Raw genomic sequence first — 15,286 nt, forward strand, 5'->3', positions numbered from 1 at the left:
GTGTGTGTGTGTGTGTGTGTGTGTGTGTGTGTGTGTGTGTGTGTGTGTGATCCATTATCAGCTCTTCGTTAAGACTCATCGTGTTTCTCCTCACAGATAAAGCCGTCAGGAGTCCCAGTCCAGCTCTCAGTAAGACTGACTTTCATGTTTTTTTATGAAATGCTGAGTCAGCATCAGCTTGTTGTTTACCTGTTTATAATACAACTACTGCAGCCTTTGTTTTATTTTAGCTGTTTCTATATTAAAACGTTCAGATAATTCAGGAGATGGGTGACTTGTTGGATAACAGATTTTAAAATATTTCTTTATTTACAAACACTTAAAGTAGCAGAAATATGTTTGATTCCTTCAGAAACACGGTTCTCCTTTCAGCTAGTAGCTCAGCTTTTGTCTTCTTACACTACTTTTAGCTTTTAACTAGCCTCTTGCTACATTTAGCTTTTAACCACTCTTTTGCTACATTTAGCTTTCAACTTCCATTTTTCTATTTGGATCTTTCAGCTGACCTTTTAGTCATTTTAGCTGCTGTTCTACTTTCCCTTTAAGCTTGTCTTTTGCTACTTTTAGCTTTTAATTAAACTTCTAAAACATTTTGCTAGCTTTTTGCAACATGCAGCTTTAGCTAGAATTTAGCTCCTTTTTGTCTTCAGCTAGTGCTTTGCACTTTTAGCTAGTGCTACCTATAGCTTTTTGATTGTCTTTTGCTGCTTTCACGTTTTAGTCTTGTGACACTTATAGCAAACCTTTTAGCTATTTTAGCCTTTAGCTGTTTGTGATGTTTAGCTAATATTTTGCAACTTTTTGCTTTTACCTTCCCTGTTTCTACTTTTAACTACTACTATGCTACTTTTAGCTGGTTTTTTGCTAATGTTACTTATTCTGTTTTTCCACTTTAGCTTTAAGCTAAACTTTAGCTTTAAGCTTTTTACTTGAGCTTTAAGCTTTTAGCCTTTTTGATACTTTTAACCAGCCTTTTTATTACTTCTAGCTTCTAGCTAACCTTTTAAAATGTTTAAGTAGCTTTTTACGACTTTAAGGCTTCAGCTAATGTAACCAGTGTTTAGCTTTTAGCTGCATTTAACTTTTAGCTGTTCTTGTTCTTTTTGCTTTAACATCTGTTTCAGTTATTCAGTGCTCATTTATTTTAAGCAGTAAGTGTTCTTTTTATTTGAATCTGAGACTCACAGATGAAACTGAAGGAAGTTTGAAAACAGCTGAAGAAAATGAGCTGAAGGATGTGAAATCTAAACTGAAACACCTGCTGTGTGACCGAGGACGTTCGCTAACATCTGGTGTTTTGCTGCAGCGATGAAAGCAGCCGTTCTGATCCAGCGATGGTACCGGCGCTACATGGCCCGTCTGGAGATGAGGCGCCGCTACACCTGGAACATCTTCCAGTCCATCGAGTACGCCGCGGAGCAGGAGCAGCTGCAGGTGTCCCTCAGAGCTAACTCAGCTAAAACTCTTTGATTTGAAAGTTACCACAAAGCTCGAAGACGTCTGATCTTTTTTTTTTTTTAGCTCTCCAGTTTCTTCACCTACATGCTGGACAACTTCACCCAGCTCCACGGAACCGGACCAGGTGAGGAACCAAAACACGTCACCTACACGCCGAAGAAGCATTTATTGATCTGCTCCTAAAACGATGAGTTTTTTATTATTTGAAACGAGGACTGTACACACTTCCTCCTTATTGCCACTAATGGAAGCTGCTCCTGTAGAACTCAGCTTTATGAAACGTTGTTTTTCCCAGAACCAGCAGCCGTAAAGCTCGTATCTCCTGCAGACCGTCTGGAATATTGTGCTCATTTCACTCGTTTTGTCATCGTGTTTTGTTTGGTTCTGTTCTGTGTGTGTTCATTTAATTCTTCTGTGTTTAGTTTCCTCTGTGCTGTCACATCAGCCACTTAAGTTAGCTCTGCTCCCTCAGCTCTAGCCCCGCCCACTCACCTGTTCCCTGTTGTCATCCGGCCAGGTGTTTCCACTCATCAGCCCTGGTCCATAGAGTCTCTCAGTTTTTGCTACACCCTCAGTTGATCATTGTTGTGCATCATGCCATGTCTGGTTCTCCTCAGTGTCTCCTCAAGTTGTTGTTGTTTTTGTTTTTTCAGCCTGGACCACTTTTAGTTTTTGTTTTAAAAAAAAATTAAAAAATAAATAAAATCTAAATTTTTCTCAGGCTCTTTGAGTTTGGTCGGCACTCCTGGGTCAGACCTCTGAAAGCTGTGACCCAAGACGTTAAACCAGGGGTGCCCAATATGGCGATCACAATCTACCGGTAGCTTGCGAAGGTAATATCAGTAGATCGCATGGCGAAATAGATGTCAGACCTATTTTTTTTTTTTTTATTTTAATTTTACTTTTTTTTTTTTTAAGACGTCAGCCGATCAATCCATCTTCACTATGCAAATTGTCACTTGATTGACATACAGGTTAGCCAATTGGAGACCGACCTTTTCTGACACATAGGTATCCACGCATGCGCAAACAACGGCGCCCATGATTGACACACAGGGCAGCTTGCTGAAGAGTGTTTAAGCTGTCTAAACTTTTCTAACAATTTTTTGGCAAACATTTTATTTCCAGTTTTTACACGTGGTTTACAGTTTATGCATCAGAACGTAGGTATTTTTGTCTCGTGTCTCACAGCTGAAGGGACTGAAGGTTTCATCTCAAACGCCCCCACAGTGCAGAAAGCCAACACCCAAACTCTCACTGACTTCCATTTTCTCTTCAAAACAGTCATATCTGCCACATAAAACTCAGCAGAAAGGTAAAAACTGAGATGTGACCATCAGAACCTCCTCACCATTCAGGAATTTTTCCAACAAGACCTATAGTTTTCATACAGCGACTGTTCGTCTGAGGCTTACTTTCTGCTCTGTGTTTCTGTCTGCCTGGTTACCATGGTGACCCTGTTGAACTGCTGGCAGCAGCTTGAACATTTCTTTTGATCTTGGTTCTCTTTACTCTTCTGTGGTTTATTCATCAAAACATCAGCCTGTTTTTCAGCTCCAATCATTTCTGAAGGGAGCTGGGCACAAGTTCTTTAGTATTTTTTCCCATTTGTTGTAGATGAAAGCATGTAAAACATGTTTTTATTTTAAATTTTTATGTTTGAAGCTGCAAACCCAGGTGACATCTTTAACTCGTTAGTCACCCGTTGACATTTAGCTGTTTGTATTTTCTTTAAACAAACAGAAGAAAACTGATATTCTTGCTTTTCGTCATGCACCTACATTTTGATGTGGATGAAACGACTGCGTGTAGCCTGTTGCTTAGCAACAGCCATGAACGTGGAGGCCGTGTGTTGGTGTGCAGCTCTGAAACGTCTCATTGTGTTTATGGGTTTTAGTGGGTCTGCGGTGTCAGTCCGATCCAGCAGCTGTGGTTTTATACAAAAGCCAGGGATGCAGGACAAAGGACATTAAATCGACAGATAGGACAAAGGACAGATGAGCTGTATGTAGATGTCTGTTGTCTGTCTGCATAAATTGGTGCCCATCAGTTTTTATTAACATACTGAAGAGCTCTCGTGTCTTATAGAGATGGTTTTAAAGCAGTGAAAAGCCCTTTATTGTAAGAAACTACAATTTGAGTTCCAGCTTTATCTCATTATTATTTATTGTCAATTCTATCGAAATGAAATCTGCATCTTGACAACCTTCCACTGGCAGAAACGTCTGGGTTTGTTTAAAAAAATAAAATCAGTGGAGATGAAGAGTCCAAGCAGGATGGAGTGGATGGAGGAAAGTTTCAGGAGTGATTTGTGACAAAAGGTTGTTGGCAAAGGTCAAAAGAAAAGTTTGCAAGACAGTGGTGAGACCAGCTATGTTGTCTGGTCTGGAGACAGAGACATGGACAAAAACACAGGAGACAGAACTGGAAGTAGCAGAAATGAAGATGTTCAGGTTCTCCTTAGGAGTGACAAGGATGGATAAGATTAGGAATGAGATCATCAGAGGTACAGTAGTCCCTCACTTATTGCGGGGGTTACATTCCAGACACCCCCGTGATTGTGAAAATCCACAAAGAACGGACGTTATATATTTTAAGGCTTTATAAACCCTTCCTGCACTATTGCAATGTTCTTAACAATGTTTTAAACTCTCTAAATGCTCTAAAAGAGCACAGCAAGAGAGAGCAGACAGACTGATGCTATGGTTACTGAGCCAATTGGCACCGGGGGCAGACTGGCATCGGGAACACCGGGACATTTCCCGGTTTGGGATATATCCTGGGTCGGCTCGGATTGGATTAAGGCTCAATTATTTTAAATAAACAATCCATGCCACTCACTCTGTTATCTGCCTCACTGAAGCTCCCATAGCAGCATTGGGGAAAGCCAGACCCCACCCCCTCCTTTCTCTTTCTGAGGCCGTCTGTCACAGGTTGTGCGCCCACCTGTTGTGTTTCTCTGCTTTGCTGTGACAGACATCCTCAGAAAAAGAAAAGAGGGAGGCCCCTCTGTGATCATTGAGCAGATCAGGCCGCTGGGAAACAATGTGTACAATGTTGCGTTGAAAACTCACGAAAGGGTGAATCCGCGAAAGTTGAACGACAAAGTATCGAGGGACTACTGTACTGCACAGTTTGAACATCTGGCCATCCGTCCACTTCTTTTCGGGTCATGGAGGTCTCTGGTGCCCATGTTCAGCTATCACTGTGTAAGTGACTGAGTACACCCTGGATAGGTCTCCAGTCCATCACAGGGATACATGGAGACAAACAAGACAAACAACCATTCACACTTGCACTTAGGAACAATTTAGAGTTACCAATCAGCCTAGCATGCATGTCTTTGATCTGTGGAAGGAAACTGGAGTACCCGGAGAAAACCCACACATGCACGGAGAGAACATGCAAACTCTACCCAGAAAGGTCCCCGGCTAGGATTTGAACCGGCGACCTTCTCACTGAGTGGCAACAGCTCTACTAACAGTGCCACCATGCCACCCAGAGGTTGAACAACTGGGAGATAAAGTTAGAGAGGCCAGACTGAGATGGTTTGGACATGTCCAGAGGAGGGACAGTGGGTCGTGGTTCCCACATAGCTCGGCTGGATGTATAATGGGATATTGCATCTAGGTAGGCAAACACCAGCCAAAAATGGCTTCAAAACAAAGTAAATGTAGCTATATAAGATACTCTTGACCTTTGACTCTTGTGAGGGAAAGATATGTAAATGGTAAATGGACTGTACTCGTATAGCACCTTTCTACCTGATCAAGATACTCAAAGCGCTTTACACTACAATCTGCGTCCTCATTTACCCATTCATACAACACTACTAGCTCTCTACAAAGCTAATTGAGCAAATCATTCTAAAGAGACTAATCAGAGCTTTAGATCACATTCATACACCGATGGGACACACATCAGAGACATTGAGGGGTTCAGTGTCTTGCCCATGGACACCCTTGCATTGGTGGACGACTGCTCTAACCACTCAGCCACAGCCGCCCCAGAACAGAAAATCGCTAATATCAGGATTGACGCATATGAGGTGAGAAAAGAGCACGGATGGCACAGATAAGTTGCCTCCTTCTCAAAACCCGGTGCTGACCCAACTAACTTTAATCATTTCTGCCGATTCTCAAATTTATATTTTTTCCAAAATCCTCAAAAAAAAGTTGTTGCTCAACTCCATTCTCATTTATCAATCATTTATTCAATTTAATAAATTTAATAAAATTAATCAATTTATCATTTATAATCTCTATGAACAATTCCAGTCTGGTTTTCGTCTCCTCCACAACATAGAAAGTGCTCTAATAAAAATCAGTAACGACCTTCTCATGGCAGCAGACTCCAGTTTACTCTCCATCTTCATTCTCTGGACCACAACCTTCAACATCTCACTCCATCCTCCTCCATAGACTTATCTAACACACCTCACAAGACTGTTTTACATCAGATGTTTCTGGGCACTCTCAATTCGTTCAGCTTCAATTTTTTGCTTCCAAGCTGTCCCCCATAACCACCGGTGTGCCCCAGGGCTCTATCCTGGGGCCCCTCCTCTTCAGTATTTGCCTGCTTCCCAGTGGTTGTATTTTCTGCAAATATGACATCCGTTCCTATTATGTGGATGGCATCCAGCTCTACCTTTCCAGTAAACCCAACTCTGTTCTCCCACCCTCCTCCTGTACCAACTAATTAATGAACCTGATCTTGGTTTTCATCAGACTTTTACATTAAACAGTCAAACTTCACATTAATTTATTCTGTTCGCATCCATCCTGCCATCCATAATCTTGCCTCTCTATATTTGTCTGACCTCCTCTGCCACTCCATCCTGTTCCCTCAGATCTGCCTCATCTCTCCACCTCACTGTTCCTGTCACCCACTTCTCCACCGTGCAGCTGCTCTGCCCCCCAGCTCTGGACCTCACTGCCGCCAGAAATAAGAAACTTTGGACTCTTTCCCTCTCTTTAAGTCCAGACGCAAAACTCATCTGTTCAGGATTGCTTATCCAAGCTGATTAGAATTTTGTCTTGTTCGTTTGCTGTGTTTTAAGTATTTTGATGTTTTTTTATATGCATGTTTTAGTATCTTAATGTTTTTATATGTACATGTTGCTTGTTTGGTGTCCTTGAGTGTCATAAAGGCACCTCTAAATAAAATGTATTATTGGTAAAATGTATAATTAGATGATACCGTTATGGTGAGACTCTTTCCAGGGGAGATTCATTCATTCAACCTTTATTTAGACAGGTAAATCCTATTGAGCCTCGAGGACTCATTTACAAGAGAGACCTGATTTCAACAAAGAATTTCATCAGAGATAAGTCTGCCTACAGGGATGAGAGCCAACGACTGGCAGAATGGTGCTCAAAACAGATGATTATGGGTGCTGAACCTTCATCTATCCACCTACATGGGGTTTGTGTTGAGAGGGTGGACATATGCAGATTCCTGGGCAGTATAATTTCTGAGGCTCTCACCTGGACAATGAACACCTGTGGAGTTGTAAATATAAAAACAGCACAACAGAATTTTCTCTTGCTGAGAATACTCAGGAAAAACAACCAGCATGTCGTCAAGGCCAGAGAAAAAAATCTTTGGTCACCCCCTGCCCACCCTGGATGTCATCGCTGGTCCGTGCTACCATCGCTGTGCCGCAAACATCACGAAGGACTCCACGCACCTGCACACCTTCTGCTTGAACTGTTCCCGTCAAGGAGATGATCACCAAAAACATTCAGAAACAGATTTTCTTTAAAATAATTTTTTAACTCAACCTACCCCAACTTGTGTTTATACATCTCCACACACTTCTTCCTCCAGATCTGATCTCCCAGCTGCTGGACCCTGTGGTGGACCCCTGGTTAGACCGAGAGACCTGCTTCAACCTGATCTCCGTCCCGGAGTCTTACACCGGACCCAGAATTTCATTTCCTCTCGCTGTCTCTGACACAAACGCCCTCCTCGCTGCGTTCAAGGAGCACCAGGTAACAAATGCTACATTTACATTTTCAAACTCTGCTGGTCAGTTTTACATTTGGGCTAATATTGTTTTTGTTGTAGACTCTGCATGCCCGGTATGTCTTGCAGCTGCTGTATGAAACCAAGAAGCTCCTGAAACAAATGCCCAACATCGTCCACTTGTCCACGTCCTACACCAAGGACATCACTATCTGTGGTGAGTGAAGCGTGGACACGTTTTAGGCTCATCAGGATGTTTCAGCAGAACATGTTGGGCCTCAGAGAACCCCTGAAGAACCTGCTCACGTCTTCAAACGTGGGTGAAGTCCAGCTGACGAAGGATGCAGTTTATTTACACTCGGACGAGACACTTATCATCTCCTCCCCAGCTGCTTCTTCATGTCGAGCCTCATCTCATTAAACTCAAGAATACTCGACAAACAAAACAAAAGCAGAGTGCTGAAGTGGAGCCGGTTAAGGTTCTGTTTGCATAAAACTTCATATTTCTGATCTCTGCTGTGATTTTTCTTCTGCTGCAGGAGATCTGCACGGACGGCTCGATGACTTACTGCTTATTTTTTACAAGGTAACGAGTTTAAAGTAGACGCAGACCATTTATTTACGTCAGGAATAAATTCAAACAAATAAAAAGTTAAAATAGCATTTCTGCAAAAATGCACCTGAAGGACTTCACTAAACTTTGCTAAATAAAACTGAACGCTAAGAGGAGCAAAACACTAATGGCTAAAAGTGGCAAAAAGCTAGTTAAATGCAAAGAGTAGCAAAAGGCTAACTAAAGGCTACATGTCATCAAAGTTCCTGCTCAATAGTCCAGGAAAAGAAGTCCAACAATGTTCAGTCAGGTCATCTGGACAGTTCCTTTTTTGTTGAGACATTTCGCCCTCGATCCGAAGGACTTCATCAATCTGAGGAGTCACCAACAAACTGTTTTCTCCACCAAGCTGTACACTCCTACAGTGGACCAACCAGCTGGTGATAAGATGGTTTCTGGGTGCTGTCCTCTCCCCCATCAACACCTCGGATCGAGGACGAAACATCTCAACAACAAAAAAAGGAACTGTCCAGATGACCCGACTGAACATTATTGGATTTCTTTACCCGGATTATTGCGCATGAACTTTGATGTCTTGAACCACTTTTGCTGTTGTTGCCTGGGAAGTGTCGACGGGGGAGAGGACAGCCCCCAGAAACCATCTTATTACCAGCAAACTGGTTTGTCCACTGTAGGAGTGTACTGCTTGGTGGGGAAAACGGTTTGTATGTGACTCCTCAGAATGATGAAGCCCTTCGGATGGAGGGAGAAACATCTCAACAAAATAAGGAACTGTCCAGATGACCTGACTGAACATTGTTGGATAAAGGGTACATGGAGCTAAAGGCTAGGTAAAAGTAGCATAGGAGGACAAAAACAGTCAGTAGCTGAAACAGATTTCAAAGAGAACGTATTTCTATGGGGAAAGAAAAAAGTTAAATATTTTTAAAAGTATAAAAGTTACCCAAACCAAAAGTCACAGCGCCCTTCTTCTGAAAGAGCCGAACGATTTGTAATAAAAGCGGCAAAAAAAAGTCAATAGCAAAAGTAGGTGGATTGTTAAAACAATTGCATACAAAAAAAAAAAACAGAAAATGCTGACTCAGCATTCTCACTGAACGTTTCCAATCATTTTGGGTGGGGGTTGTGTTGGTCTTTAGAACGGGCTTCCTTCAGCTGAGACTCCGTACGTTTTTAACGGGGACTTTGTGGATCGTGGGAAAAAGTCTGTGGAGGTTGTTGTCCTCCTGTTTGCCTACGTTCTGCTGTACCCCGACCACATGCACCTGAACCGAGGAAACCACGAGGACCACATCATGAACCTCAGGTGGGCTAAACAACAACAACAACAACAACAACAACAAAGGTAGAGCAACAATCTCCTAAAGTTACCACACTTGTCCTTGGTTTTCAGATATGGGTTTACAAAAGAAGTCATGCAGAAGTACCGGGTACGGTAGAGTCTAGAAGCATCTTTGTTACAGACTGAACTTATTGTCTGTTATTTGTTGGGTTTAGTTGCATTCACTGAGCGGTTCTGTCTGCAGACTCATGGACGGGAGATCCTCCAGCTGTTTCAGGATGTTTTCAGTCTTCTGCCCATCGCCACAGTCATTGACGGAAAGGTTCTGATTGTTCACGGAGGAATCTCAGACCAGACTGACCTGGACTTTCTGAGTTCTATAGAGAGGAACAAGGTGAGTGTGGATGACCTTTGACCTCTAGCTGTTATCAATCAATGGCAGTCGTGGCTGTTTGAAAAGGGAGGTCATCTGCAGGGAACCTGCTTGAAATTTGTGTTTCTTGCGTGTGCTGAGTCTTGTAGAAGGTCACAGACTGGCCATGGAGATGTTTAATGTTGCACATGGAAATTCTATGGGCCTTGCTAAAACTCCAAAATGCATGAACTACAAACAAACTGTATTTATTGTGCACACCTGAACCAAGCCAGGTGCACAGATGGTAGAGGCTTGGAGAGGACGGTTGCGAGTATACGTGTCTCAAAAGTATTACACAAATTGTCCAATTTCCAATTTGTGAGCTCCTCAAGTCAGAAATATTTCTGGCTTTCCGCTCCATTGTGTGGCGAGTGCACATGACTCACAAGCAACGAGGATCAAGACTCCCGGTACTTAAAGACCCAGACCCACCATATATTGGCACACGCATATTTGAGCATCTAGCAGCAAAGTAAGAGTTGAATTCCTAAAAATCAGTCGCTTTAAAAACGATCGGAAGTGTAATTTTAATTTCTTTAGACAAGAAAGTGTCTTATTTATTTACATGGAATGGGCGGGGCTTCAACTGTCCCAGAGCCATTCCCAAAGCAGCGCTTGTCCACGATGGCTTCAACTTCTGGCTTCCAGTCCTCCTCCTAGTTATGATGTGTCACTATGATCGGATGGTAAGAACTGATTACTGACCCAACTGTGAAGGTGTTGCCAACAGCCAATGAAGAAGAGGGGGCGGGACACAGGAAGTAACATCAGAAGAGCAGATAGCTGTGCAGACTACAGCAGCAGTGAACAGATTGTCGCCCATGTTGGTTTTTCTCTTTAACTCTTTAAAGTTTTACAGGAGTTTGATACGTTCAATTGTCTTTAGATGGTTTGACAAATCCTGCAATTTGCGCAAACATAAAAAAAACAGCTGAAAGCAGTCTGTTTGTACTCCAAACTGTTTTTCAGGCGTTGAGTGAAGCTCCCCCTAGCTCAGTTCTACACTCTGATGTTTAGTATAACTGAGTGCCGTCTTGATGTGGGCGCGATCTTCATGGTGAAGCTGCTCAAAACTCCTCTGATGTCATTCTTTGGCGACACCAAATGACTCGGAGCATCGAGGTCATGGTGAGCCAGAGAAAGCTTGTGAGACTTAATAATTTAAAAAAGACATTGGATAAATGAAAGTCATGAGGCGGTTTTAAAGCAATCGCTCCTGACTCGTCCAATGACATGGCTCGTGGTCAACCATCTGCAGCCTGCTGATTTCAAAACTTTGACTAGACATGGCTTACTTAGAACCTCTTCTGGGTAGGCCCTAAAACCAAGTTGGAAGAGTGCAGGACCACCCAATGGATAGCCTCTGACCCCACACCAGGTTGACCCCAGTAGGGCCGAGTCGAGCCCGTGAGTCTTTCCAGAATCCGTAAAGAAGGGTGTCTTTTTGAAAATTACTTGTCTTTTTTAGGTTTTATAGTCTGCTCAGTCCTGAGCTCTGCCTGGTTTTGGTTGTTTCAGGTGAAATCTGCCCTGAAGTTTCCTCGATGCACTTTGGAGCAGCTGGACATCGGTCAATCCTACAGACCGACCAAAAGAATAAGATCGACAGATGGTTCCCATCCCAGCAGCAGCCAAAGAACGCCCAGCCAGAGGTCAGACCGCTCAGACATTCAGAGGTCGGAGGTTATCAGAGCTTTCATTCCTTTTCCTTCACAGAAAGACAAGATATGGACTCAGCCGACAAGACAGCGCCATCTCCTCCTCCTCCTCATCATCATCATCATCATCATCCTCCTCTTCCTCACTGTGCTCTCCAAGATCTCCTTTCTGCATCTCGCCTCGTCCGTGCCCATTTTCTCCCAGCATGCCTCATAACGTCCTCCAGGTGCCTTTCCTGGACTCCCTGTCCTCCGTTCCTCTTCCAACTCCTCCACAGCGTGAACAGGAATGGAAACAGGTGAAAGGAGGAAGTCCAGAACGTCTTGATGCGATGGTTTAGCTGTTTTAATGTTTATCTCCGTTTGTGGCAGATTGTGGATATACTGTGGAGCGACCCTAAAACCCAGGAGGGCTGCAATCCCAACACATTCAGAGGTGGAGGCTGCTACTTCGGCCCAGATGTGACCCAGAGGCTGCTGCTGCAGCACGGCCTGCAGCTGCTGATCCGCTCCCACGAGTGCAAGCAGGAAGGATACGAGCTCTGCCATGACGGGCGGGTACGAAACGACAAATTCGTACAGTTCTACACATCGAACACCAAGAAAACATGTCCGCTCTGCTTTAGGTGATCACAATCTTCTCTGCTTCCAACTATTATGAGGACGGAAGCAACCGCGGCGCCTACATCAAACTGGGAAGAGAAATGGTTCCTCGGTTCTACCAGTACCAAGTCAGCCGCACAACTCGCAGACTCACCCTGACCCAGAGGTACGACGCTGCTTGTGCTCCATTTCCAGCATTTGAGGACGACGGATGCGGGTGCAGTTCTGACGAGCGTTTACCTTCATGTGTCCAGGGTCCGAGCAGCAGAAGGTTCTGCTCTCCGGGCCTTAAAGGAGAAGCTGTTTACCCACCGTTCTGAGCTGATAGCCGGCTTCCAGCAAAAAGACCAGAACGACACCGGTGCCGTCTTTCTGATCCGTTTCTAAAAACACGTGTTTGTTAACGTGCGGCCGATTCATGGAAAATGTTTTTGTTTTGACAGGAAGTGTGTCGGTCAGTGAGTGGACTCAGGTGCTGGAGTCCGTCCTGAGACTGGACCTGCCCTGGAGGACCCTTCGCCCACACTTGGCCCGTCTAACAGCCGATGGCAACGTTGAGTATCGGTCCTGCTTTGAGGACATGGGACCAGGACTTCCTCTGCCCCAGGTCAGAAGGAAACGGGAGATAAATTACAGCTGAAGTTTGCTAAATAAGCTAAATAACTAAAATCCCAAAGTAGCACAGGTTAGCTAAACGATTAAAGAAGCAAAATGATAGCTAAATGCAGCAAAACGTAAGCTATAGCAAATTGTAGCAAAAGACTAGCTAAAAGCTAAATGTAGTATAACATTAGCTAAAAGCTAAATGTAGAAAAAAGGTAACTCAAAGGTAAAATTAGCCTAAAAGCTTTAAAAAGAAAGTGTAGTAAAAGGTTAGCTTATAGCTAATTGTAGCAGAACATTCAAACAAAAAATGTAGATAAATGCTAAATTTTGCAAGTTGGCTTAAAATAGCAAAAGGTTAGTTAAAAGCTGATGGGCTCTCAGGACATTATTACCTGCAGTGCTCCCTCAGTGAGGACTGAACTAGGCAAAAGGGCCTTCTCCTACTCAGCTCCTGTTTCCTGGAATATCTTACAAAAAGATTTGAAGCTCTCGACCTTGACCTCTCTAAGTGGCTTTAAGAATCTGTTGGACTCCTGGCAGGGTCCAATGCAGACATGTTCCTGTTTTTAGTTTTCTACATTTGTCTTGGAATCTAGCTGTTTTTTTTTGTTTTGTTACCTTTTTCCTTTTAGCCATCCTATTTGTTAAAAAAAAAAAAAAAAAAAAAACCAAACTGTAGTATGAGTTTTTTATAACTGCTTATTGTTGTTGCTGTTGTCCATTGTTGTCATCTTTCTTTGTTGAAATCAGGTCTCTCTTGTAAATGAGTCCTCGAGGCTCAATGGGATTTACCTGTATAAATAAAGGTTGATTGATAATAATACAAGACAAAAACAGTGAAACGGATTTCAAAAAGTACGTTTTTGAAATTACTGAAGATATTTTAACATATATATGGGAAAATGTTATCAATGAAGTTAAATATTTTATGTTACAAAACCAAAAGTCACAGCAACATCTGCTGAAAGAGCCGAACGTTTTGATATATGAAGAGGTAAAATAGCACAAATACTGAATAGGTAACAAAGTGGATTGTATGGTGGGATGATGAACAAAGTTCTGTGCTGAAAAGAACATTTTAAATATTAATGGTTAATCTGAGACATTTTCCTGCTGAAGCTTCAACCAAACGACGGCACTGAACAGAAACCTGGGTTCCTCTGGTTCCTCTTCATTCTCTGCCTTTAGGTCGCCCAGAATTTGGCTGAAACTCTGTTCAGATATCGGACGGACTTGGAGATAGTCTTCAACATCATCGACAAAGATCACTCAGGTGAGTAAAAACAGCTGTCTGTCCTCCTCCAGATGATGGGAGTGACCGTCTCGTGGTGTTGTGCTCAGGTCTGATCTCCATCGAGGAGTTTCGCCACACCTGGCGCCTGTTCAGCGCTCACCTGGGGGCAGACGTCGACGACGGAGCCATCGACGACCTGGCTCGCAGCATCGACTTCAACAAGGACGGCGGCATCGACTTCACAGAGTTCCTGGAGGCCTTCAGGGTGGTCCACAAGCTGGACGTGAAGAACCCACAGGCCAATGAGAAGATGGACGAAAACAAGGACTTTTGAAAAACAGCCGAAAATGAGTCGAAGGACAAAGAACGGCAAGAAAATCTGAGATGAGACGCGTCAGAATTTCAGAACAAAGTGTTTTTTCTAAACAACTATTTTATACTAAGTCTTGAAGGAATGCATATCGCCCAGAAAGGGATGAAGGCAACGCTGAAAATATGCTCGTAATTCGTTTGTTCTCAGGACTAAAAAATAAAAGTCAAAATTCTGAGAATTTTTCAGAATAAAGATTTTAATCTCAGAATTTTAGAATTCTGAAAAGAAGAAAGTAATATTTCTGATTATGGTCTGAGTCCTTAAACTAAGGTCACAATTTAGACTTTTATTGTTGATTTATGACATTTCCTCTGAATTCTGAGGAAAAGTTTTTCTCTTCATTCACTGCGACTCTAATCTTTGAAAGAGGATTATTAAAGATTATAATTTTTATTTTATCAGAAAAAAATAAGCCTTTTTGTTCTAAAATTCTTGTTTGAAAAAAAAGGCTGAATCTGCCCCCCCCCCCCCTCAGATTTTATTTTTGTTTGAGGTTTTAGATTAAAGTCTGAGTTCTAAAAATCCAAACATTTCTTTCTTTAGCCGTAATCCCTTTAGCGTAATGTCCTGCTGCCTTCGTTCCAGTTTCAAAACAACTTGTGTTGAGAAATGTGTTTGTCATTTTGACTAAACCTCTGAAATATGATCCTGCTGGATCTGGACGACTGTCGGCTACTACCACCACAAACTTCAGCTCCATAATAAGTCAGATACACGTGATGATGTGAAATCCTCTTCAGTAGCTTAAATGATGTTTTAGCAGATGTCGGGTCATATTTTGGGAGTGGTGCACAGAGGTTAGAGAAGGTGGGCCTGTGATCAGAAGATCGCAGGTTCAACTCCCTGGACCGACGACGTCAAAATGTGGGTGTGAAAGGTGAAGCACCCACACCTGCCTCCACCCTCATTTGTCCCCTCTGAGCCCTTGAGCAAGGCCCTTAACCCCTACCATCTGCTCCCAAACAGCTCTCTTGAAAATGAGTCCTTGTGACTCAATAAGACTGTGTAAAGGTTAAATAAATTTAAAAAAAAAAAATGATCGTTTCGTTTCTTATACATTTTCAACCACGACTACAAAGATTTGTTTAATAATCAGCACTCGAGAGACATTTGTGG

General features: G+C 42.8%; 1 protein-coding gene across 1 annotated transcript in view; it reads left to right on the plus strand.

Annotated features, from left to right (window-relative positions):
- ppef1 (protein phosphatase, EF-hand calcium binding domain 1) overlaps positions 1 to 14,268 on the plus strand; it is a 15,728-nt gene extending 1,460 nt beyond the window's left edge. The window contains exons 2-17 of the mRNA XM_037690302.1: positions 1,307 to 1,434; positions 1,522 to 1,582; positions 7,288 to 7,451; positions 7,528 to 7,642; positions 7,965 to 8,011; positions 9,139 to 9,305; positions 9,393 to 9,429; positions 9,526 to 9,675; positions 11,215 to 11,348; positions 11,413 to 11,653; positions 11,727 to 11,912; positions 11,981 to 12,123; positions 12,212 to 12,318; positions 12,401 to 12,564; positions 13,752 to 13,836; positions 13,905 to 14,268. Of these exons, the coding sequence (XP_037546230.1) occupies positions 1,307 to 1,434; positions 1,522 to 1,582; positions 7,288 to 7,451; positions 7,528 to 7,642; positions 7,965 to 8,011; positions 9,139 to 9,305; positions 9,393 to 9,429; positions 9,526 to 9,675; positions 11,215 to 11,348; positions 11,413 to 11,653; positions 11,727 to 11,912; positions 11,981 to 12,123; positions 12,212 to 12,318; positions 12,401 to 12,564; positions 13,752 to 13,836; positions 13,905 to 14,131 (2,156 nt within the window). The 3' untranslated portion in view covers positions 14,132 to 14,268. The remainder of the gene's footprint in view (positions 1 to 1,306; positions 1,435 to 1,521; positions 1,583 to 7,287; positions 7,452 to 7,527; positions 7,643 to 7,964; positions 8,012 to 9,138; positions 9,306 to 9,392; positions 9,430 to 9,525; positions 9,676 to 11,214; positions 11,349 to 11,412; positions 11,654 to 11,726; positions 11,913 to 11,980; positions 12,124 to 12,211; positions 12,319 to 12,400; positions 12,565 to 13,751; positions 13,837 to 13,904) is intronic.
- Positions 14,269 to 15,286: the final 1,018 nt, after the last annotated feature.

The sequence above is a fragment of the Nematolebias whitei genome, chromosome 2 (assembly GCF_014905685.2).
Source record: "Nematolebias whitei isolate Nwh7 chromosome 2, NemWhi1, whole genome shotgun sequence".
Taxonomy (NCBI): domain Eukaryota; kingdom Metazoa; phylum Chordata; class Actinopteri; order Cyprinodontiformes; family Rivulidae; genus Nematolebias; species Nematolebias whitei.